Source organism: Lentinula edodes (genome assembly GCF_021015755.1).
Source record: "Lentinula edodes strain Le(Bin) 0899 ss11 chromosome Unknown C8R40scaffold_88, whole genome shotgun sequence".
Taxonomy (NCBI): domain Eukaryota; kingdom Fungi; phylum Basidiomycota; class Agaricomycetes; order Agaricales; family Omphalotaceae; genus Lentinula; species Lentinula edodes.
In genome coordinates this window covers 1-24,197 of record NW_025764394.1, presented here as the reverse complement: position 1 = coordinate 24,197, position 24,197 = coordinate 1, and the positions used below count along the sequence as shown (strand labels likewise).

Below are 24,197 nucleotides of genomic sequence, written 5' to 3'. Positions count from 1 at the left end.
TGATAGGAACGGATAGATATTTTGGTTGGGACTTTTCATTCGGTTCATACATGCCTGAGACGTCGATGTATACAACAAATACATCCTGATACGCTCGTGTCACCCTCAATATCACTTATAGTTTTGACTCGGAAACGTCTGACTCTGCGCATTAGATCACCGAAAAATAAAGGAAACCTACATCAGTGTCTGCCCCGTTCGGCTGCTCGCATATGAGTCTATAATAGTACGTTCTGAACTGTTTTGAAGGTTTTTGATGTGCCAATGTCACAAGAAGCCTCTGTATAAAGCCTGCCTTGCATTATTTATCACGTGGTGATGAGCAGTTACCATCGTCCGTCGTTGTGACCACTCATGTCGCCCTCAGCCGCACCACCATCTCCTCAGGAAGTTCACCGTAAGCTGTCTATATCATCAGTAGCGAGAAACAGCAAAGTGAGTCGAAAATCCAAACGGGAGTTGAGACACTAAGTCATTTATTACCCGTATATAGCCTCCGCCGCCTGTTACTGTTCCTACTGTATCTGGCAACGAGTCCGATTCTGACTCTATCCCAACGCCAGACTGGAATATTTCTCCATCAGGCATGATTTCTGGTGCATCTGGGACAATATTACCTGGTTCTCTGCAGCAACAACCGCTGTCGTCCATCGCTGAACGTCGGTCAGGAAGTGGCGAGGATTCCGAAGATGATGACGATGAAGGAGAAGGCGGTTGGAAAACTGCACAAGTGGGCGAGGGTCATGCTCAAGGCTCCATAGATGAAAGTGTGATCAAAACTGGATATCTCTGGAAGAAGGGCGAGCGGAGAAAGGTTCGAATTGTTCCTTTTTGACTTACAAAACACTCCTCAATATCATTTATAGACGTGGAAGAAGCGTTGGTTTGTGCTAAGGCCGGCACATCTCGCGTATTATAAGACGGCAGCAGAATACCAGTTGTTGCGGTTGCTTGAACTCAGCGATGTGCACTCCTGCACCCAAGTGTCACTCAAGAAACACGAAAACGCCTTTGGGCTAATTTCGCCTGTGCGAACGTTCTATCTTCAAGCCAAGACTCCCGCTGAAGTTCAAGAATGGGTGACCGCAATTGAAGAGGCTCGACAGGCTTTGCACGCTTCTTCAACTCAAACTTCGACTTCTGCGCCTATACCGATACCCAGAGCGTCGAATCATCCTTCCACACCTCTGCCGATAACACCTTCCCCTCCTTCGTTTGTTTCCCATAATGCCACCTCGTCCGACTCGGAAGATGCTTCGCCGTCAGCACAATCAGCACAACGTACATATTCGACATCATCGCAAACCCGACCTGTGATCGGCTTCTCGCCCTCAAAGTCACAGCCCTCTGCGTCACCGAAGGACCCTAGTAAAGTAGTGCTGACTGGCTACTTGATGAAGTGTGGGTCCAAGAGACGAAATTGGCGGAAACGCTGGTTTGTTATGTCTGGAGAAAAACTGATATATTCGGCTAGCCATATGGTATGTTTATATTGCATGATGGCTCTACACGATCTTATGTTCACCATCTTGTCTGCTTGCAGGATACTAAACCTCATCGCCAATTTCCCTTTTCCGACATTCTAGATGCGCTCGAATACGACGTCGTCTCTAATCGTCCACACTATCCTCCTTCGGTATCATCACCTCCCAATTTCGAAGGCGGTGGCAGTGAAGGACCATCCACTGCCCATACATTCAAAATAATAACAACCAAAAGAACCTTGTTACTGTGCGCGCCTACTGAGGAGGACGAGATTAAATGGTTAGGTGCTGTTCGTGCACTGATTGCACGTCGTTCACTCTCTGGTGATACCGCAAAGGCACCGCCATCAGGAGGTGCATCGAATCCGGATACAAGTCCACATAGTTCTGGCTTCACGACTTCTGGTGGAATCAAAGGCAAAGTGCGAAGATTGAGTGCAAGCGGTGGATCCGGGACCAACCGCGAGGAAGTCTCTTCTACTGGGCAATCGTAAAGGTGCTTCGCAGACGTATCCTTAATCTTATTCGTCTTTGGTTGCACTTCTCTTCATTCCACATCTTTTTGGAATAAGTTGTTATGTACGCACAGGTACGCACTCCGCGTGCCTCTCCCGTTCCATTAAGTTTCATTGTCCACCATCCATCTTTCTCTCTCTCTCTCCACCTCTCATTTCTATCACTTCTACTACACGGAACTGATTTTCTATACTGCCGTCAAAAATCTGTCTGTATTCATCAAAGTTGGAAATCTTTTCTTATTATTCTAAATCCAAACAATGTACGATAGGTTATACCAAGTTTTTGTGCTTCCAATTGATCAAAGGCAACCCTTTCTGTTGCTACGGTGCAATCGAGGTGGTGTCGCCGTATACGCTCTTTCCTGGCTGATATGGAAGTTTCATAACTTGTGTTTTCGGTGAAAACACCACTACAACCCCGTTGAAGGCGGGTGAACCCTTCGTTCATTTGCCCATCTTAGACAAGATGGAAGGGTACATCTATTTCCTGAGTTGGGACTCAGGAATTGATGTGATGTTGGACTTCGAACTTCTGTAGGGATGAAGGCAAGCACTGAAGTTCTTACTGCACCACCGACGAGGACGGTTTGTGAGAAAATCCTGTTTCAATGGCACCCACCCTTGACCCTCTAAAGCTCTAACGCTCAAGCTCCTCCAACACTGGTCTTTTCGTGTGCAGTGCCTGGAGCATATACCTGTGAAGGGAGACCACTGCCTCGTCAATGCATTGTCATGAAATAATCTTTTGGAATCCAACAAGCCAAAAAAGAGGTTTAATTTCTTTCGAATACATACTTATTTGGTGTAGCATTCATTGAATATTGGTGGGAATACTCTTTAGTCTGTTTTAGAATCTGCGTTGATTCGGAATGAGATAAAGCAGGATAAAGGATGTCCAAAGAGGGAAGGACCCCAGCCACCGCGCTGACAAAGAGTTTTTCGCAAAAAGCTACAAAGACGTGTAAACAAGGTCTTCGTTTGTCGTTTATTAGCGCCATACATAAACGCCAGCCTTTTCTTCAAAGCATCTAGTGCCGCTCGCCTCGCTCTGCCAATCGTGGTTTTTGCTCTCCCTTTCTCTCCTCTTTTCTACTACTAGTAGTCCCGGTATCGTCCTAGCCTTTTAATATCGCCCTCAAAGATGCCTCCCGCCTCTTCACCCAAACCGACGACGAAGAAGGCCGGAGCGCCCAAAGCTAAAGGCGCTGTGCGCGCTAAGTCTGGCTGCTACACGTGCAGAATCCGTCGAAAGGTAACTTGTATACCCTCAATCTCCTCAAGGAATCGTCGCTAATCATTTCCTCCGATTTTCCTCTATTTTTACTGCCTTTTTTAATGATGTGGCGTTGGGAAGAAATGCGATGAGCGCCCAGATGCTGAGGGACGATGCGAGACTTGCCTTCGGCTTCGTCTTCAGTGCCTCGGTTTTGGTGCCAAACGCCCAGACTGGCTCAGAGTACGTTATCCAAGGTCTCTAACCCTGATAAGGCCGTATCTCACTTTCTGTATTGGTGCTCGTAGGAAAGCAACAATGTTACTGAGCTTCGTGATAAAATCAAGTCTTTTCTTGCCTCTCAAGGCATGATCAAGGGCCATTCTGGCTCTGGTCCTCGTGCTCCTGAACAGGAACCTCCTACTCTCCATCTCTCCACCCAGAACTACAACGAACCTACCGAGAGCCCCCCATCGCAGCTCCTCGTACTTACTGATGAAATCGTACGGCAAGGTCCTATCTCCAACGTCCGTGAAGAGTGGCCATATCCTCCTCCTGGAGCGCCCGGTGGTCCTCCAGCCAATTTTGAAGGCCATCCCGGTCATCCAAACTCGAGTAAGCTGCTTCCTTGTTTCATGGCTAGCAGCAACCTGATATCTCTCGTTCCCAGTTCTGCCTCCGGTCGGCCACCCGGCTGGAAACACGCCTTCCTTTGGAGCTCCTACTCAAGATGGTTTTCCGCACAACGAACCTTACCTGCATGCGCTTCCCCCAAATAATTCCACTAGCTTAGTAAACCCTCAATGTAAGACTCCCCTGTACCCATATTAAATACTGTAAATTCATGTAAAGTACTCAACTCCCCTCCTTCTGGCAGGGTATACTCCAAATATGATACAACATCCACCATATGCAATTTCGCAACACCATTTTATGATTGTTCCGCCCCCTCTACAACCACCCCAGTCACAGTTACGGCCAAATGTTCCTCCAACAATTGTCAGTCGCTTTGGGTCTTCGTACACAGCAGTGTTCCTGGATGATCCAACTGACCAGAACTATCCATCACAACAGACTCATCCAACGCGACCACTAACTGCAGACGGTGATCTGGATGAGTTGGCAAATCATTACATGAATACTGTTGCCGCATTACAATACCAACTGGCAGACAAATACTTCCTTCCTCAGATATTCAAAAATGTCATTGAAAAGGAAGGTGTCGCCCGAAACGCTGCGCGTATTTTGGCCTTAGTGCATGTTCAGCGCTCGCAGGCGCCTATGGCACAAGCGCTTGAAGACGTTCAGACGCGCAAACGCTATGACGAGCTTCTCCAGATGTTTAGCTTTGCAAAGGAACAATTTGACGACGACGATGCTCTCGCAGCGTTGAACATCATATCCACTTTCCTCTTTGACGGCGGTAACGGTGACTGGGAACGATGGCTTCATGTTGCCTCCGTTTATTCAAACAGCATCCTAAATGACCGCAGTCGATTCCTGGATTATCGTGATGCTCTTATGAACTCTACAGACAAGGAGCGCTTCATCATAAAAACCACCTTCTGGTTTGATGTCCTTGCCTCTGTGACGACGATGAAAAAACCCAACTTTGTAGAAGTCATTCACGAGCTTTACAATCCTTCCAACCAAAGTGGACTCTCTGAAATTTCAGATGACTCTGATTCCCTTTCCATGTTATCGGTTATGGGTTGTGAAAATCGCATCGTCTGGGCTTTGGCAAAAATATCCGAGCTCCATGTATGGAAGGAACACCGCGCGAAAAGCGGGTCCCTTAGTATCGTCGAACTCAGTAGAAGAGCTGAAGATATAGAAATGCACCTCGCACCATCAGTTACACCTCTACGTCCGCGAACCCAAGACGATGTTCCTCGGTTGTTAGCCTCGGAGGTCTTCCGCACCTCTGCTATCGTCTATCTCCGTACTATTGTCTCAGGCGACCATCCACTTGTACGCGAAATCAGCGAAGCCGTTGATGATGCTGTTGTCTCTTTGGAGCGAGTGGCTGCCGAGTCCAAGGTCAATGTCAAGCACGTTGTCGTGCGCAGCACTGTATTCGCCTTCTTCGTCTGCGCTGCCCTCACCACCAAGCCAACCAAACGGGCGTTCCTTCTCAAACAATTGAAGGATGAAGGCGAAGTAGGGAATTGTCGTGGTATCCTCGATCTACTTCAAAATCTACATGTAGGGTCGCAAAAGCCCAAGGAAGTTCCTTGGAGATCGATACTTCGCGAATCGAGAATGCTGCTGGTTTGAGAAGTCAAACCAGCCAACCAGACACATGCTTACCTCTCTACGTGAAGACCTTGTTTGTTTGTAATCTCAATAATTGGAACCTTACCTCTGTCTGTAAATTTCTGGTAAAATTTCTAAATCTCTGTTTCTTGCTTTCCACTCAGTCATCTCATGTCCAAATCCATGCTCTCTCGGTTATGACCTGGTATCATCTGCATATGCTACGTGCTACCGTTTTGTACAATTAATGTAACTCATAACGACCCAATATCCAGTCATTTTTAGTTACATTCTGCGATCGCCCAAACGACGTTGTAAACATGAATCATTTATGGAAAATGATGGATCATTCCTCGGTTTCGGTGGTTCCTACCTACCGACCAGGCAGTTGCAACCATGTTCGTTATCGATCAACTTTCCCTCAAGGATGCGTATGCGTTACAGGACTTGAAAAATCCGTATCCTATCTCCCTGTGATCTATAGTGATAGTTATCGGATACCGGAAAGCGGAGATCCGCGTCGTGCAGGACCCTGGACCTCGTCGGCTGCGAGTCAGCGCTAGCCTGCGACGACGAGCCCGACACTGGATGTATCTCCAAAGTGGGGTACACCTACAGATCCGAATCCTTCAAATTCGGATTTATGAATTAAATTCCCCTAATGCCTAATTATAATACTGGTAGTGGCAACATCAGTCCAAGATGAGATGTGTAATAACTCTCTCAACGTCCTTGTCGTTAGTAGACGTAGTCAGTCACTGCCGACGTCACCTTGAGCAACGGAAAAGGCGGACTACAATTAAGTTGTCAGTCGCTGTGAGCTTGAGCAACGAAGATTGGACAGAAAGTTAATTGTGGCAACGACTGCGAACGAGAGAATCGCTGAACGTCATGGGGTTTCTGACGTCGGTTTTACTGTCTGCGGTTCAAAGAATGTGGGCAACGAACGATCATAGATTTGCAAGGATCACGGTTTCGTTTCTTTGCCGTTTGGCGTTTGAGCTTCAGAGTGGGTGGGGCAGGCCCGATACCCAAGGATAGTGACAGGAAATTCTACGGAGTAGCTTCTTCTGAGTATAGATCCAGATATGATATTTCAAGATTTTACACATGCTCAACTGGCCGATCATTTTCTTGTTTGCCGAAACAAGGCCGCATTGCCTCGCAATTACCTACACCGGTAAGTACACCGTCCTAGCCTCTCCTAGGTCCTCTATATCCCTTAAATCTCTGCATAATAACACGACGACTTGATTACAAGTCTCCATCAACCCAGAGTCCTAACATCTCCTTTCATATGGCTATTCATTCCCTCGTATAAACACGTTGTAATTGCTGAGACCCTTTACTACCAATCCACCATCAGTCCCAACATACGAAAAGTTCCCTTTAAAGTAGGATCACACATCCCATCCGACCTGACTTTTTACCACCACATCACTATATACACAATGACTTTGTCTCGTCGAAGCTCAAAATCTATGAGCACTAGTCCAGCAACATCCTCATCTAGTCTCTCTCCTATATCTCGGCCTACTTCTTTGATGGCACCCTCTCCGGGAACTTCTTCAAAAAATAGCAGTGCTCGAACGTCTCCAAATCGCAACGCAGTCGATTTACCCCGAACTCAAGTGGCTAGTAAAGGTGGATGTTGGTAAGTGTTGACATGAGATCATTTTTGTGCGTGGAAATTAATGACCAAGATACATAGGACATGCCGACTTCGTCGCAAAGTACGTTCGCTATCATGACATTGAACAATCTTATTGACTTATCTTCACCAGAAATGCGACGAACAGAGAGAAGGTGACTCATGCAGGACTTGTATACGTTTGACGATCGAATGCCTGGGATGGGGGCCCAAACGACCAGAGTGGATGCGGGTCAGTCGGTCCTGTGAATTGTTCATGTTGACATATTGAACTGACTTCTCCCTTTACCTAGGATAAGCAAGCCGTAGAAGCTTACAAGGCTGATATCAAAGCCCAATTGACGCGTGCAGGATTGATACGGGGTCAACCGCGGTCATCTATGCTACAAGCCCAGGCCGCAGCTGCAACGGGACCGATGAGGACACGGCCAATGAACACGCACCGTTACTCAGCTCCCGCGACGACCACGAACAGCCCCTCCAATTCACCTTCTCTGGGATTGGGCCTTGATTTTGGTTTTGGAATCAGTCCATACATGGACCCACACCATCTGCGACATGAAGCCCTTCTGCCCGGAGTCCCCGGTATGTTCTCCACGACCAGAGCGCAATATGATGAAAAATGACTCACATGTTTGATATAGGTGCATCGAATCCGCATTTCCATCAGCTACCCGCTGCTTCCTTCAGTGACCCACATCTCAACGATCTTGATTTAAATTGCTCATACTTCCAGTCCCCCCCAGTAGCCACACTTCCGAATCTCGGCCTGGATTCCAACGACTACGATATCTCCTCCGTCGTTAACCTTCACCAACATCAAACAAACGGAGGGTTTGAGTTTAATGTACACGCACCTCCAGAGCTGAATTTCCCTGTGGTTTCCAACCAAAATTCTATACAGGAAAATCATGTAATGTATTACTTTGAGAACGTTCGTTCTGCCCACTTCCTGTTCGCGGGAAACACAACAACAAACGTAGTTTATTCGGTGAGTTGTGGACCACATTCGAAACCTCCTTTCTAATGTGTGCAGTTAATTGTCCAAGAGCCGCGAGGAGCTGTAACGAACGCCGTATGTGCACTCGCCAGTCTGCATTTCACTCGAAAGAGAGTAGCAGAAGGCCTCGAAGCACCAGACCCGAATCCTGATCACTCGACGGCAAAATACTTTTACGACGAGTCGTATTTCCAACTAGCCAATGCCCAGCAAATCCGAGGCCAGTACAACGAAAGCGACGTCATCGCGGCATTGCATCTCGTCTACTTTTCGCAGATGTCGGGAGGATCAATGGACTGGACGCCTGTGCTCAGCATCGCATCGGACTGGCTATCTCAAATTGGTTTACCGGACGAAGAAGACCCGAGATCAGTGTTGAACACCATGTCCCTTTCGGCCCAGATAGCTGTCAAAGGCACGATGGTTAGTTGCTCAATTTCCATCGTAATGAAACTCACAATACTGATCTGCCTCTGCAGTGGATAGATATCTTCGCTAGTTTAACCTCGATGCGCCCACCCAAATATTTTATGTTATACCAACGCCTTCTGAGCCATTCAGCATGGTCTACAGATGTGAATCCCTCCCACCCCCAAGCTCTTCCAATGGAAACATTGACGGGCTGTCCTGACGACGCCCTGCTTGCGATCGCGGAGATTTCCGCTTTAGCTCACTGGAAAAGCATGGAACGAATCAAAGGGACCTTAAACTATAGAGAGCTTATCCATCGAGGGGACATTGTTGAACAGCGCTTGCGCCAGAGACCCGACACCCCTGTCTTCGAGAAGGATGCGCCACTGCACCCAAACCTCTTACAACCTTCAATAACGGATGTTATATTTCCAAATGAGGAAGTGCGGAAACTACTTGCCAGCATCTTCCGCGCGACTGCCTTATTGTATCTTCACACGGTTCTTCATGACTCTAATCCTGGTAAGCCCCATCCTCTCCGTCTCCTATTACATAGTCGTTGACAAGTAATGAACGATTTGCAGGGGTATCTGACATTAGTGTCTCTGTGGACGGGGTAGTCCAACTAATTCACCAGTTGCAGCCTTCGAATGTCGATCGTGTGATAGTTTTTCCTATATGTCTAGCGGCCTGTATGACAGATGATCTTATCCATCGAGACTTCCTTAAAGGAAGGCTTCAGGCTCAGGATGAGAGCATAGGAAATCTGATGAAAGCCAGATTGTTGATGGAAGCGGTATGGCAGAAACGGGACGTCTCAGGAGGGACAGTGGACTGGCGAGAAACAATGCGGGATCGAGCCTTGAACTTGCTTTTGTTATGATTAATTGACGACTATGCTTCAGACTTTCAGAATAGTTATACCCTCAACATATTTACCCACCTTAAAATAATTCTCGTTGGCTACCATGTATCGCGTATAACCTCCTTTGTACTATTATCTGCATCTGGTTAAAATGAGGCTTCCCTCTAGATTTTTATTGAATACAAATCCTCTAGGGTGAGGATTTCAGCAACTTGTCAATCCTTTCAATTTCGGTTTATTTTGGTGAGTACGCACCGGCGACCATATGGACTTGGGGTTCATCGGAGTTACCAAAATAGGCTTGGCTTCACAACCATGTCATCGTCAGCTACAAATTACGAGTCTACAACGGCGAAAAAGGCAGTCAGCGTTATCTTCATGACAAAAGATAATAAATGCTTACCTTTGAAGGGTTGGACAAAGATCTCAGTGAAGTATACGAGCCGTAGCCCGGGTTATACACCAAATGGCGTATTTGACCGTTGAGGTCGGGGATTTATGTTACACCTTGGTAATAAGCGAGTTGAAGGAAATTTTTGACGTCGAAAGAGAGAAAGAAAGCCAGGAGAATGCTTTTTGTCAGTCCAAGGGCTTTTATATCCTCAAAAGCGGCAAAGAACATGGTGGTTTGGGCGCAAGATAGCCAACAAAGTTTGGGCGCAAGATAGCCAACAAAGTTTGGGCGCAAGATACCTGTAGCCAACGAATTCCCGGTGCAAACGGTAAATTGACTTCAATACAAATGCACATGCTTGGGCGTTGGCGCTTAATGAGGCGCTGGAGCCACTACCTCATTTAGCAGCTTTATTGCTCTCCTCTTTGGTTTATTTGTGCAGCGAGCAGGCATTTTCTCCAAATCTTTACAAAAACGCATCATCACTGTTATGCAAACTGATTGAAAATGAGCTCTGAGGTTGACCAGGCTGGCCGCTCATAAGTATTTAGCTCAGCGCTCAGCGCTTTGCTATTTGAATCAATAAATATGGCAGCGGTACCAGTAAAATTTGAGCACCCCCTTGAGTGGAAGCTGCTCATAGACCCATCTACTTATATAGGTTGCGCTGTTCATTTGCCATAGGAGGTTCGTTGTTGGATACTAGCATGCCCTGATATTGATGCATACACGTCCTGACTTCGACAACCGTATACAAGGTAAGGTCTAATTAGGCATGGTCACACCTTGCGAGCCTTCGTGCATTTCCCCGACGACTAACCACATTGAGGGTCCAAGTACGGATTAAACGCCGACGAGTCACCAAACATGGAAAATTTGACTTGAAGAGCCGACTGCACGTATGTCGTCTCTACCGATGACTAGCGTATAGCGAGAGACAGCGGGGAATCAGAAGAATTTGAGCGGCTGCCAACATTGACAAACTTTCGAGAATCGGAAAGAGATAACCTCCCTATTAGTTTATCTAGGTTGAGACCCTCAGCCTGAATATAAAGCATTACTAGAAGTGCAACAAACATCTATGTATATGCCAAGCTAAGACTCAACGTCAAATTTGAAGCGGTCCCTACTGCTGAGACGTGCTGTGCGAAATCCCTTCCTCGGTTAGTGTTAGTATTGAAGTTGCTCCTCTTCCAAAGCAGACATATATAGATACGATCCTCGCAATGGATACCAGGCCAGATTGCGCACTGCAGTCCATCGTAGTAGCAAAAGCAGCGTTCAAGTCGGTTGTGTAAATCCTAGTTCGAGTCACAGGTTCGAGTTCGGCCGGATAATTGAAAAATCAACGAATCCTGTTGTCACCATAGGTGACAGAATTCAAGCTTGAGACGATGGTAGTGAGAAAAAGATAACGTGGTACATTAGTAGGTATTTCGGAAGTCTTGACAGTACTAGGACATGTGAGCTCATGTGAGGTCGTGCAAGAGCAATTGCTCACGCGTCAAATCGAACGCGTCGCGACTGGCCGGAAATGCCGTTCCGGAATCCGTTTGAATACAGCGCTTACGGCTACGCACGTTCGCTACAAACTAAATTCTAGCTTTTCTCGATTGGCTGAGCCTGTTGAGAATATAGAACGGCTTCCACAGTAACGATGAAGTTTGGCCGAAAGATCAGCGTAGGTATCCTCGGTTTACGGGGAAAGCTTTCCTCCTTCTAATGAACTTTAACATGTTAGACGGATCTGTACAATGAATGGCGCCCGTTCTACTTGGACTATAACTCGCTCAAGCGAGAACTTAAGGTTGGCCCGTTAACCAACAATTGTCTATATCCCACTGACTGTAATTTTTTTCTTATTAGGACCGCACAACTTCTCATTCGTGGGACGACAAAGACGAACGTGAATTCACGGAGAGACTCGAAGCAGAGTTAGATAAAATACATAATTTTCAGAGGGCTAAGGTATGTTATTGTCCACAAACATATGATCCAACTCCTCTCATTTTTTCTCGGACTTCTAGACGTCTGAACTCTCTCGACGCATCACGGATGCAGAACGCGACGTAAAGCAACTTGTTTCTGGGGCGCTCGAAGAGGAACAGCTCGACCAATCCGGACACACACGTTCAAGGCAAGATCCGGAATCCCAACAACGCGAATCCCATCACGTTTTGGACGAAGGCTCGGATGATGAAGATGAATCTGACGGCCGAGAGACAGATGATGAATCTTTTGACGCCCTCGAAAATAGGTTTCATTTGCTGGAGGAGGAGGTTGCGAATCTAGTAGCGGACGTTCATGACTTGGCATTATATACCAAGTTGAATATCACTGGATTTATGAAAATTTTGAAGGTTCTTCATTCTTTTATCAAAGTTATTCTGATTGACTGGATCCGTTCACTGTTAGAAACACGACGTGAGCTCTTTTTGTTCTCTTCACCTGCCCAGCCTCATCCAGCATACTTCTTCCCCCATAGAAACAAACATCGTTCCTCCTCAAACCCATATTTATTCCGGAATATCTCGAAAAGCGCCCATTCTACAAATATAACTGGGATGCTCTTATTGTCAAACTGTCGAAGCTGTACGATCTTGTTCGAACCCGTGGGCATCCCGTACAGGGTGATGCAAGTGCAGGCGGAAGTCAGAGTGCATTTGTGAGACAAACCACAAAGTACTGGGTATGTATGGTGTTTTGCATATATTGAGGTTCAAACAAGAAAAGGCGTTTGTTTGCTCATGCCTAATTTGAAGGTCCATCCTGATAATCTCATTGCTCTCAAGTTGGCTATTTTGAGGAATTTACCAGTGCTAGGTCCGCTTAAACTGCTCTTTCTCATTGGCCCTCAGGTTGAATTGACAATGTCTCGTTGCAGTGTTCAATTCCGATAAAGATTTCGAGCAAAAAGATTCCGGTTCGTTCTAGTACTCTATTTGACTGTTCTTGCGCATCCTCCTGATAGACCCTCAACCCCGATCTTTCAGCTATCACTTCAATATATTTCGATAACGAAGACCTCGAGCTCTACCTCGGTCGTTTGGAGAAAACTGAAGGCGCAGAAGCTATCCGGCTCAGGTGGTACGGTGACACCGACGTCAAAACTGTGAGCTCAAATAACTATCGAATGACCTCCTTTTTCACTTACCGTCGTCATTTTCTCCATTTGTCATCTTACTCATACGATCCACAACGCAGGTTTTCGTCGAACGTAAAACGCACCGTGAGGATTGGACTGGCGAAAAATCTGTCAAAGCTCGATTCCCTGTCAAGGAACACCTCGTCAATGCGTTTCTCAGAGGTGAATACACAGTCGATGAAGATTTCCAACAGCTGGTTGCGAAGGGTAAGAAGACGCAACAGGACGTGGATAGTATGATTCAGTTAGCGAATGAGGTGCAGTACGCAGTACTGACAAAAAAGTTGGTCCCCGGTAAGTAATCTGACGCTCTCCGTATTTTCTCTGTATTGTTTGTTCCATTAGCTCAATGCACATATTACTAGTAATGCGAACCTTCTGCAATCGAACAGCATTCCAACTTCCCGGTGACGCTCGAGTGCGAATTTCACTCGATACCGAACTTACTATGATTCGGGAAGACAACTGGGATGGACGAATGCGCTCAGGTGACAATTGGCGACGGACGGATATTGGTATTGACTGGCCCTTCGAACAACTTCCACCCGATGACAAAGAACTGTTCAAGTGAGTGCTCCCGGTCTGGATGAAGAACTATGAATTGAACGAACGACTAACGATACTTGCTTCTATCGCTTTCGTTTCAAGATATGGTGTTCTAGAAGTAAAATTACAGACACAGCTAGGACAGGAACCTCCACAATGGGTGACGGATCTCGTTCAGTCACATCTGGTAGAAGCCGTGCCAAAGTTCAGGTAAGCATTGATGCTGTGGTTTTGGTTTTGGCCTACGAATATTGAAACGAATGGCGATACAGTAAATTCATACACGGTTGCTCAACTTTGCTTCCTAACCGTGTAGATCTGGTACCATTTTGGCTTCCACAAAGTAGGCTGATTTCCCTAGGATGCTGGGGCTAATACTGAATCTGACATGCCTTCTCAAAACGTCTAGTGGACACCGATATCCTAAAACCCGACACTGGTTACCTCACTGTTATTGAGCGTCCTGTGCATTTGTCCAAGGGGTCTTCTGCTGCTTCTGGTTCCGGATCTGCATCGCGGGACCTCTCACCCCATGCAGAAAAGTACACCGAGCCTGTATCGGAAGACGAGGATGATTCCGACATGCTTCGTGCACCTGCGCGCGACGAGGATAAACGTACGGGTTTGACGGAAACCCAAGTTGCGGAGGCAGTTGCATATCGGGAGAATATGCTCAGGGAAAGGAGACAAACGGAAGTTGCGGACGGCAAGAAACCGAATCCAGGCTGTTATGGCTCTGTGCCTAATAATACCGACGAAAATGCAGTGGAGGATACCGATGAGACTGCAGACGAGAGAACACCGTTCCTGGTGAAAACTAAAGATCGAAGTCTCAGCCAAACGCGCTCTGCTCTCAATGCCCTTCCGATTAACCCTCTGGCGCCATCTTCGGCTTTCGATGAGACATTCAGAAACCAATTACAAGACGAGGCGAATGACGGCGCCATCAGAGACGCAGATGGAGAGGAGGACGCACTAGCTTCCTCGGGTGAAAATCGCCTACTATCTAGAGATTGGCGCGCACCTGTAGGAAAGCACATTTCTATACCAGTACGGATTGAGCCAAAGGTATACTTTGCTGCTGAAAGAACGTTTTTGGTGCGTTTTCACAATTTTCCAGTTTTGCGACAAATTTGAAGTTTCCGTGAACACAACAGAAATGGCTGAACATCTCGGTTTTCATCGGAACAATTGCCACTACCCTCCTTAATTTTACATCTCCGGAGGATTCACGGGGGCTGATCAGCGCTGCGTTGTTTACCCTTTGTGCTCTCATTGCAATTGCTTATTCGGCCGGGGTATTCATTTATCGATCATATAGATTGAGGGCGAGAAGGGCAGAAGGACTCTATTATGACAAGTATGGGCCAACACTGCTTTGTTTCACTCTTGCTGCTGCGATGACTGTGAACATTGGCTTGAGGGTGGGAGAGATGATGGAAGACTAGCTTGATTTGTTCTCATCTGTTGTCTTATTTATAGTGTGCTGCTTACCATAGTATAGTCCGGAATTGAGAGGTGAAGCGTCCAAGTACAAGTACTCATCATGAAGACTAGCGCAAGACAGCATAGAACTTGACTTTAAGAGACAACGTAGGTATGTACAATATGATATGAAGTACAGTATTATACACATTGTTATTTTGGATCAAGCACAACATATTGACAACACCATATAACACAGCACATAGCAATAAATCCGGACGGATAGAGTTAAACAGGATTACTGGAAACTAAATAAGCGACAGAACCATATAACAGTCGTTGTGAAGAGGAAACTCACTGAGAAATACATCAACCTCTTTTGAGCCTCATTGAGCGGCTTGAAATTCTTGCGGAACGCCTCCAAAGTTGTCTCAGCCTGAGCAGAGTCGTTATTAGTTGCGCTATCCGAGAAATCAATTGTTCCCTGGGGATCGTAATGGTTTTTCGCTCTGGAGCAAACGATATCCGCATCTTCAATATACATCAATAACATCAATTGTGGGCAAAAGGACTCGGACATTGTGAAACGCACAATAAACCGGGGCAGGAATTGAGACGCTGCGGGTCGAACGGGCATATACATGGCAGAGGGCGAATGATAATGACTGTAGGGCATCCGGACTGAAAGCATTCTCGTCATGAAGAACCTACAAAATGCCCATTAGTGGAAGGGTGTCGTTTATATTCATAATTTTTTTTTGCAAACCGAATAATGGGCGGGACGACTTGTTCCCAACAAACCCCCATGCGACTGAAGGTAGAAATCAAGGTCAGTTGGGTGACCAATCTCCCTATCTACCACAGTTCCTGCAGGACAATTGCCTGAAACGTCCGCATCGGCCTTATTAGTAGGAAAGAACCTGGAGGATTTTGATAGTCGCAGGATGCGCTCAAACAAAAGAACAATGTATACCTTATATGGTGACGCTTTCCAACGACAATAAAGGTGATTTTGGGCTTGATGTTCAGAGCAGCGCAAGCCTCTGGGCACAACGAAGACGACGTTGGTGAACTGGCTATCAATCGACAAACTTAAGTACCTACTCTTGAGTGCTACGAGTTCTTGGTCCAGAACCTGCTGAAACTGTCCCTCAGAAACGCCATCTACAAAGCTTTTGATAAACGTCACAACATATTCAATCAACGCAGTAGCAAACCTCGGTAAAAGATGATACGCTTAGGCGACGCCATCTGCGTACTTTTCTTCTCTACACCCGTACGATATGTAGCATACATAGTGAGTGTGTTCTACAAACAAATCAGCATCCAGTAATCAAGCAGAGAACACAATGACAGTGGGATTGAAGACGGACCTTAGCCATTACTTCAAGATCTTCAATAATCTCTTGGCGAGATGTCTGTACTCCACATTCTGCAACATACTTCGCATTGTCAGAGTCAACACTGGCAACAAGAGCCGTGAAAGAAGGGCGGCCTTGGGAACCGGGCGCGGGATGAATGACGTCGGCACCTGAGCACAAAGTGTATGTGAGTAGTTGTTATGAGAGGTTATTGAAGTGCTCACCCATCACAATTGTGGGGTTCTGAGGATCAGTTAAGGCCTTGACTGAGTTGGGATCCGGAATTGCATTGATTCCTCCAAGCTTGACATTGATCCTATACAGACAAAGTTCAACATAAACACATTGGCAAAAGGAACGAGTCCGTACTTCAAACAAACATTGGCAAAATATTGCGCCTTCGCACCAAAGCACTTTGTGGACTTCAGGCATTGAGTGGCAACGCCCATCGTTATATCCCCAAAGCTAATCCAACATAAGTGTATCCGACACAGAAGATTGAAACTTTGCCGCTCACTGCTTGACAGCGGTGTATATCTCATTACCACCTTCTGGCAGAACAACTACAATGAGGTTGGGGGGTGCCTTAAATTGATCGTATACCAGCTTCCCCGAAGCCCTGAGTTGGGAAGCAATATCCCCTTGACCACTGTACCAAACGACGAAAGGGGTCGGGGTCATTTTCATACCTGGTGCGAAGGAAGAACGACATTAGCTACTGAACAGCCAAAGAATGATGTGCAAACACAGACCGACTTCCCGAGCACTGCCACACAAACCCCGGCTCATTTCAGCAACAGCTTGCTCGTTGAAGCGCTGCTTGCGTTCCTGAAGAAAGACAGGTAAAGTTATCTGACCACAAGATAAGGTTGAAACTCATACATATACGACAATAACCCAACGAAGGACGTCCACCGGCTTGAAAAAGCGCTTGTCGCGCCTAAGCGACAATCAGTAAAGAATTATGCCAAGAAAGTCTTGGAGATTTACATATTCCATTGACCGTTGGCCGGGACCTGTAACGAAGCAAGTGATGAGCGGGGAAGGATCAGTAATACAAGATAAATGGTTGAACACGTACGATCGTTAGTTGACGACTTCCCGGCCCGTACTTCAAGGCGGGAGGGTTCAAGACCCGTGCTTGAATCTTCATTGCCCGTGTTTGAGGTATTGTTATCCCGAAATTCCGAACGTAGTCAGATTGTCCATATGAGAGAACCTGCATAGTAGAGTTGACTTCAGTATAGAGACACTGTGTGGCATGCAAAGGTCATACCTGGAGACCGGCCTCGATGGACTTGAGACGATCTTGCGGCTTCTTGGTCGCGAATTCAACAACCATTTTCGTCTTCTCTGGTGGGACTTGCTTTCTCATAATTTGCCCAGGGGGAACCTCGCAAAGTTCAAGTGGAATCAAAGCCCCAGTACCAATCTAGAAAGAAAGAGCACAACTTTGAACTTTAGTTCTGATACAACCATTGAAAAGAACATACCTCGACACAAATGAGGTTAGGGTATTGTAATGGGCGGTTGAGTACATTTCGGAAATACTCCGCGACGGTCATTGTACCACCTTCCTTGAGTTTGAAGGACAAAGCGCTGGCTCCAGCTGAGCTAAGCTTCTTCACCACTCGGGCTATCTTGCGACCATCAGGAGTGGGTGTCAACACCCGGATGCCGGCGACGAACCTCTGGAGTCGAAGACGTTCTCGGTCCGGGAACCCATTGCTCGGAGCCAACATCTTCGCGTCTGATTTGTTGAAGAAGTCGAGACATAGGTTGATGAGCCTTCCTGCTTTGTACATCGTGGCAGTACTCGTGTCGATTATGATGTGCATCTTTTTGAGAGCTGGGCGGACGGATTGAAAGTAACCTCTCCAAAGTTCGAGTCCTGACGGAAAGATTTAGAAGAGAAAACCGGTTGCAGAAGCGGAGTAGAGCATACCTGATCCTATGTCCTTCTTCTCCTGATCAGTGAAAAAAGATCTGACGTTGAAGGGATATTTCTGAGATGGCTCCATTCGAATCACAACATTGAGAGCCTGTAGATCAAAGAAGAGAAGATTCAAGTTCTTAGAAGTGAAGAGTCCGAAATATAACTGACGGTAATGGCGGTCAGCACCGCATTATCTTGCGACTGCTTTCCATCAATGTATCGCCGGAGAACTCTGAGTGCGATAGATGGAGACAATTGAGTGGACCCACAAATACACCCACAATGCTGCGCCGAAGAAGAGATGCTTACTCCGGATTGATTTGAGCGACCAGATTAAAACGAATCTTATAAACCTTTGGCCCTTTTCCCTTCGGAGACTCATCTGCACTTTCGAGCGTAACGTCGAACTGGGATAATGAATCGGTGAGCGTTGCATGGTGCCACACACTAAAGAGTCGGATCGAAATCCTTACCTCTCTCAAATCATCAGGACCAAGAGGTAATTTCCGTGCACTGAAGAAGTTTTTCCGACCATCATATACGCCAAGGGGGGTGAACACATCGGGAGCGATGCGTGTTTGGAGTGCGCGAATGAGGTCCATGTTAAGACGCGCTGGTAGAACTTTGTCGGCTGGATGGATAACTGTAGACGCGTTGAAGATTAGTCAATGCGCGTCGTGTCTACATATAAATCGAGAGAAAAGTCCGAACCGACTAAGAGGGAGAAAGTTACAAAGAACGAAGAACAAAGTCAGTCAGAACCACGTCGCGATCTCGCAGATCAAAAGGACGCACTATCGTAGTGAAAGATAATATTCTGCGGGAGCGTCGTCTCGAACACGTTAACGAAAATTGGAAGAGGTCGACCCGAGCTTCCAAACGCAGTCCTTTTCACACCGATTGTGGTTACGTGATTAGCGGTAGATGGCACATTGACTGTATTGGAGACGCGAGGAGGCATCGCAAAGTGGAAGAAAGTTTGCTTGAGGAGTAATGGGTGGCCGGTGGTAGTGGTAGTGGTGCAAAAAGAAGAGAAGGAGTGGACAAGTCGTCGAGGCGGCACGGCATAAAAGAATCTGATGATTCAGTGCTTCGATGTCATATACATAGTAATCTATCTATCTTAGAATAATGTTCTTTGTTCGTGGGGACAATACTGTTGGCATTTATCACTCTATGTAGATAATGGTAGTTAGATATCCCAACGCCGCAGCCCGCAGTGTACAATGGTCCTGTACAGACACTGTGATAAAGGAATCCATGTCTCGTGCACAGCGCGACCACATCCCTCGTAGGGCTCGGAGGAGATCGTGAATCAGCGAAGAAATGTTCATTGATATCGTGACAGATGGAATTAGTTTGAGGTGTTAAACTTGGTGTCGGCATCCCAACCTCTGTTGTTCCTTCATCTTTGATTGCATTGTCCAGGATCTGCGCTGGCACTCATGGACATATTCAACTGAACAGGCCCATGAGAATATACAATGACATGGAAGATGAGGTGAATCGGCGTCAGTCCAGAAGAAAATTTGGGTTCTAATCTGGAACGGAAGAAGTCCATGAGGAACCAGCAGATCCGACCCTGACGATTTTGCAGCAGGCATAACTGAGGAAAAAATGTTCATGACATTTCTCCAGGGTTCTGAATTCAGACGTAGAATAACAAGGCAGCTGAGTCACATCAGCATGCTCCGAATGAGAGGTTCCAGTGCCACATAGCTGAGGGTCATCGTAGATCAAGAGAGGAAAAGATAACGTGGGCTGACAAGGAAAATAGGCGCCCACATGTGTATACTCTCCCCGGTCCTTCCACGATTTCGTCGACTGGTACTAAAAACCGTCGCATCTCGAATGGCTTTGAATTCATCTTCCCTCCAACATCTGCGCCCGGGCTCCATCTATCCGACATTTGAGATTATATGGGGTTCTCATCCTCTTTGGCCTACTCCCTTGTTGAATGATGCACTGCCATCAGCACCCGACAGGATCCGAATCTTAGTCCTCGATTCCTCTTTTAACCCCCCTACACTTGCTCATTTGGCACTGGCAAAGTCAAACAGGCCTGAAGGTGACTATGACGCGAAATTGCTTTTACTCTCTGTACGGAATGCAGATAAAGAGCTCAAACCGGGCGACGCGACCCACGTTCAACGACTGGAGATGATGATGGAGCTAGCAGAAGATCTCCGAGATGCGAACGCTCACGAGTCGAACAATAACGTCGCTGTCGCCATTATCGACGAGCCTACTTTTGTTGGAAAATCAAAACTCCTTCGCGCGTTGCTCAAAGAGAAACTTCGCGCTATGAGCCTGATGCCTGAAGTGGAGCTAACATTCATTTTGGGATTCGATACCCTCGAGAGACTGTTTGATACAAAATATTACGAGTCATCGGAGGAGAAGATGTTCAAAGCCCTACAAGGCTTCTTTGCACCTCCGCCCAATCCTGGCTCCTCCACTACTAACGATGAGTCAGGCGATGGCTCCAGTATTGTTTGTGCACGTCGGAATCCCTCTTCTTACCCACATCCCTCACATCCTGCGCCTAATTCCAACTCCTCACCGCCCTCATCAGCAGAGGTGCCGGTGAACTCTCATCATCAAACAATTTCCACCTTCCTCACCTCAGTCGCGCTTCCCTCCTCCTGTGTGTCTATGATTGATATCGGGAAAGACGTCTGGAGCATTAGTTCCAGTGAGGTTCGGAAGAGCGTTAAGATGGAAAGTGACCCAGGAACGAAGTCAATGGAGGAGGAGGAGGGAAGTCAAGGAAGCGAAGTCAATAAACGGAGTCGTCAATGGAGTGAAATGGTCACTGGGCGTGTGAGGAGATATATCATTGATAACAGGCTGTATAAATGAACACTAGGTATCTGCTAGTCACATCGCTGTATGTTTTCTTTCAAGTTGTTGACACGATGATATATTCAGGTGAAATCAGATAATGACCATGGATTCTTGGCTTTGGGAAGAAACAGGAAGAAACAAGATCGATCGCTACTGGCCGAACGTTCAACGACGGAAGAATTTCAGCTCGGGAATCCGATTCTTGATCCGTTCAATTTTGGAGCATCCATTCAACTTTCATTAATATCATCAATGAAGAGTGAAATGAGGAACAGAAACGTATTATCACAATATTATAACCTTCTCCAAGCGCCATCTCTTCCTCACTCACTCTCTTCAGTGGATTCATCACTACTGCCACCAAGATAAACCTCCTTCCTCACCGCATTATAATTCTTATTATAATAAGTCGTGAATATTTTCGGGACGGAAGTAATATAGTCCCCCTTTTGAAGGAACTCCAGAGCCATCTTGACATAATCCATACAATTACCTCCTACCTCATCCGCCGGCTTCGACATATCGATCTTAGTGACAAGCTCACCAAAAACCTTCGTCATGTCAGCCTGGTCTTTGAACGTCGCATCACAGTCGAGATTCATAAGTTTGTCCGCTTTTTCTGGACGGTAGGCAAGCTGCTGAGGTTTCAACTTGGCCTGAGGGTCAAGACCGGATTTGAATTCCAACTGTCCTGGTTTCGCTGGTTTCTCTTCAGGTGCTATGGCATGGAAACCGTAGACCTTGTCGATTACCAGAACCCAGTGTTCATCGGACTGGCCTTCGTGATTTACCCACAGTTGGACAGGCACCTTTTCGTCTCCGGATTTTGTATCAGTACTGGGAGCTAAACGAATATTTGTATTTGAAGGAAAGGCATGGTTCAGAATTGAAGAGCTCACCCTTAGTACCACTAGTGTGCGAGGTACCAACTCCACTACCGGTGCGCCGTTCACGGCTATGAGCAGGCAAGGCTCCCACCGCGAAGAAGCTCGTCCAAAGACAAAACAGGGCAAATAAACGAGATGTAGTGAAGATCATTCTTGGATAATGAAGAAGTTTGCGATGGTGAGTTGTATATATCTGGAGATACAAGGGATATACTGATCAATGACTAGTATTCAAGACTCGAGAAAATAATACTCACTAGATGGATTTGGGCTTTGGCCTGCAAAACGCAAAAGGGAGTGTATGATTATCGGTGGGGAACTTATGTTTTTGAACTAGGAAAAGACAAGCAGATTGTCAGCTGAGGAGGTGTACCAAGTGTGTATCGCCCAATCCACATACCGAACCAGCGCTGCAGTTTCAAAATGGAACCTTGCCCATTATTTATACGTTTACACTGGAGGCTGCAGACTCGGGACTCGTCCTCGAAGTTGCATATCCAAGAGCGGAGTGAACGCCGATTCGGAGGAAATTTGTTCCAAAGAATGTAGTTGTATTCCTCCTGTTAATCCTTGGAAGGTTGAAACAATCGAAAGCCGAGTATTTACACAAGAGATAGCGGGAGTCTCAGTACTCAATATGCCCTGGAAAATCGGCGTAATTTCTGGACGGTTCTGGAGGTATACCAATGCCCCTCCGAATATCACAGTACTTGCTTCTAACTTGGGTTTTTGCGCCTTTGGTAGGGGCCAAGTGAATCAAATAAAACTACATCTGTGCTTCAATCTTGAGGTCGGAAGGTACTACTATACATATACATATCACCAGGGCATGGGCTCAGCCTATTGTACTCCTGGTCTTTTATCGGTGACAGTGAGAAAGAGTTATGACACTGCAGATTCATATGTTGTTTGAAATAAAAACCAACGAAGCTGCGTATGCATACTAATAAAGCGGGAGTCTCAGTACTCGAAATGCACTACACGGCACCAGAGTGACCTTTTTGCATAAAGATCTCGCCTTATCGTCGAACTTCGAGGCTCCCTTGACTGCTTCCTAACACATAGAGTTATCTATTACAGTAGCTAGACGCCTGCTTCCTGATCTAATTTGTAAGTGTCAGTGTTCCCTATCCCTCTTCTGCTTCATCTGCATCTAAATCAATTTGTAAAAGCCTACACAACTGTATCAGTAGTAATTAATCACCCCAAGTTGACCAGAGCGGAACCAGAGACAAGTTAATGCTGTGAGAGGCCGGTCAATCACCGGCACTATCAGTATTGATAGCATTTTGGATGATCCTCTCGGCACAGAGAAACCTGTTTGAATTTTAAGGTACTTTTAACACTCCGGTCACGATGAATTGTACGGCTAACGAAAACCGTAATGCAGTCCGTTTCACCCAACCACCTGATTTTCGAACGATTCCTCTAGCTGATGCTCTGTGCCAGTGCGGCCCAGTCCTCGGTTCTGGTTCATCACCTCGAGGCTGCTCCTCCAGGATGTTGTCTTCAACAGAAATATGTGCTGCAGAGGACTCGACAACAGTTTTTGTTTGGTCAAGCAGCTGATGAAGGCGAACATCAGGTTTTGTTCGGTACTTGGAATCAGGCAGTAGTACAAGTGTTAAATGTGTTGAGTATGGAGTTGTGCTTCCTCCACTTCATTCTCCGTAGGCCAAGAACAGAACCCGGAGAACTCTTTTAGTTTCGGTTTGACCATTTTTACCTCCACTGATGGATAAGCTAGGATATTGGATATATTGGAGACTCTGGATAAGTGGTACCAGGGGAAAGTGGCATAATACATCAGTTCCCCTTCTCCATGGCAAATGTGTCAAGTCCATACCTCGGGGCCCCATTCCGCCGCTTGGTATTCCGAAGATCTACCTTTTATTGTAATCTCATTCTTATTGTTCTTTCTCGCTACACATACCCTTTCATTCTAGTCTCTCCTTATTTTTTTTTTTTTTTTTTTTTTTTGAATCCTGTTTATACACCGCTGTGCGGGAGCATATGGTAGTGTACAAACTATTGTACTTGTGTGTATCTTGTGTAAACTACTGTATGAGTATGTAGTCAGTCAACGTGAATCGGTTCCTTAGGGAAGCCAAAACGGGGATCCGTCAAAAGCGCATTGTATCTGTTAAAGTCCATGTGCTGTGAGTAGTGCATCGTAAGCTTTGCCCGTGTATTCGTAGCTTTATAAGTATGTGTGCGTCGTGAGGAGGGATTGAATGAAAAGAAATTAGTACTTGTAC

General features: G+C 46.4%; 7 protein-coding genes across 7 annotated transcripts; 5 read left to right on the top strand and 2 right to left on the bottom strand.

Moving 5' to 3' along the window:
- Window positions 1–354: 354 nt before the first annotated feature.
- C8R40DRAFT_1063631 (uncharacterized protein) lies at window positions 355–1,978 on the top strand (the record flags this gene model as incomplete). The annotated part of the gene is made up of 4 exons (XM_046225539.1): window positions 355–435; window positions 494–814; window positions 867–1,481; window positions 1,544–1,978. 4 exons carry the CDS (start codon window positions 355–357, stop codon window positions 1,976–1,978), a joined length of 1,452 nt encoding a protein of 483 aa, XP_046078881.1.
- A 1,165-nt stretch (window positions 1,979–3,143) lies between these two features.
- Window positions 3,144–5,492, top strand: C8R40DRAFT_1075337 (fungal-specific transcription factor domain-containing protein; the record flags this gene model as incomplete). The annotated part of the gene is made up of 5 exons (XM_046226847.1): window positions 3,144–3,254; window positions 3,357–3,458; window positions 3,524–3,830; window positions 3,886–4,020; window positions 4,093–5,492. The coding sequence occupies 5 exons, from the start codon at window positions 3,144–3,146 to the stop codon at window positions 5,490–5,492; spliced, it is 2,055 nt and encodes a 684-aa protein (XP_046078880.1).
- Window positions 5,493–6,611: 1,119 nt separating this feature from the next.
- C8R40DRAFT_1137200 (fungal-specific transcription factor domain-containing protein) lies at window positions 6,612–9,824 on the top strand. The gene is made up of 8 exons (XM_046229424.1): window positions 6,612–7,125; window positions 7,183–7,204; window positions 7,256–7,354; window positions 7,416–7,707; window positions 7,767–8,113; window positions 8,159–8,545; window positions 8,602–9,055; window positions 9,118–9,824. Exons 1-8 carry the CDS (start codon window positions 6,923–6,925, stop codon window positions 9,414–9,416), a joined length of 2,103 nt encoding a protein of 700 aa, XP_046078879.1. The 5' UTR covers window positions 6,612–6,922; the 3' UTR covers window positions 9,417–9,824.
- A 1,525-nt stretch (window positions 9,825–11,349) lies between these two features.
- C8R40DRAFT_1261317 (SPX-domain-containing protein) lies at window positions 11,350–15,043 on the top strand. The gene is made up of 15 exons (XM_046233827.1): window positions 11,350–11,473; window positions 11,534–11,599; window positions 11,659–11,760; window positions 11,820–12,152; window positions 12,208–12,216; window positions 12,278–12,481; window positions 12,555–12,615; window positions 12,677–12,715; window positions 12,786–12,904; window positions 12,997–13,231; window positions 13,303–13,504; window positions 13,586–13,693; window positions 13,756–13,826; window positions 13,893–14,581; window positions 14,641–15,043. The coding sequence occupies exons 1-15, from the start codon at window positions 11,450–11,452 to the stop codon at window positions 14,929–14,931; spliced, it is 2,553 nt and encodes an 850-aa protein (XP_046078878.1). The 5' UTR covers window positions 11,350–11,449; the 3' UTR covers window positions 14,932–15,043.
- A 163-nt stretch (window positions 15,044–15,206) lies between these two features.
- Window positions 15,207–19,166, bottom strand: C8R40DRAFT_1075334 (argonaute-like protein; the record flags this gene model as incomplete). The annotated part of the gene is made up of 22 exons (XM_046226846.1): window positions 15,207–15,209; window positions 15,267–15,439; window positions 15,501–15,615; window positions 15,675–15,828; window positions 15,882–15,951; window positions 16,013–16,072; window positions 16,126–16,216; window positions 16,282–16,439; window positions 16,494–16,585; window positions 16,639–16,734; window positions 16,787–16,958; window positions 17,022–17,097; window positions 17,152–17,209; window positions 17,260–17,285; window positions 17,351–17,488; window positions 17,546–17,701; window positions 17,763–18,160; window positions 18,215–18,311; window positions 18,374–18,437; window positions 18,515–18,612; window positions 18,679–18,848; window positions 19,001–19,166. The coding sequence occupies 22 exons, from the start codon at window positions 19,164–19,166 to the stop codon at window positions 15,207–15,209; spliced, it is 2,631 nt and encodes an 876-aa protein (XP_046078877.1).
- An 890-nt stretch (window positions 19,167–20,056) lies between these two features.
- On the top strand, window positions 20,057–21,067 carry C8R40DRAFT_1178607 (uncharacterized protein; the record flags this gene model as incomplete). The annotated part of the gene is made up of 1 exon (XM_046232895.1): window positions 20,057–21,067. The coding sequence occupies one exon, from the start codon at window positions 20,057–20,059 to the stop codon at window positions 21,065–21,067; it is 1,011 nt and encodes a 336-aa protein (XP_046078876.1).
- A 154-nt stretch (window positions 21,068–21,221) lies between these two features.
- Window positions 21,222–22,365, bottom strand: C8R40DRAFT_892390 (uncharacterized protein). The gene is made up of 3 exons (XM_046236606.1): window positions 22,197–22,365; window positions 21,952–22,132; window positions 21,222–21,896 (listed from the first exon to the last, which is right to left on the bottom strand). The coding sequence occupies exons 2-3, from the start codon at window positions 22,088–22,090 to the stop codon at window positions 21,376–21,378; spliced, it is 660 nt and encodes a 219-aa protein (XP_046078875.1). The 5' UTR covers window positions 22,091–22,132; window positions 22,197–22,365; the 3' UTR covers window positions 21,222–21,375.
- Window positions 22,366–24,197: the final 1,832 nt, after the last annotated feature.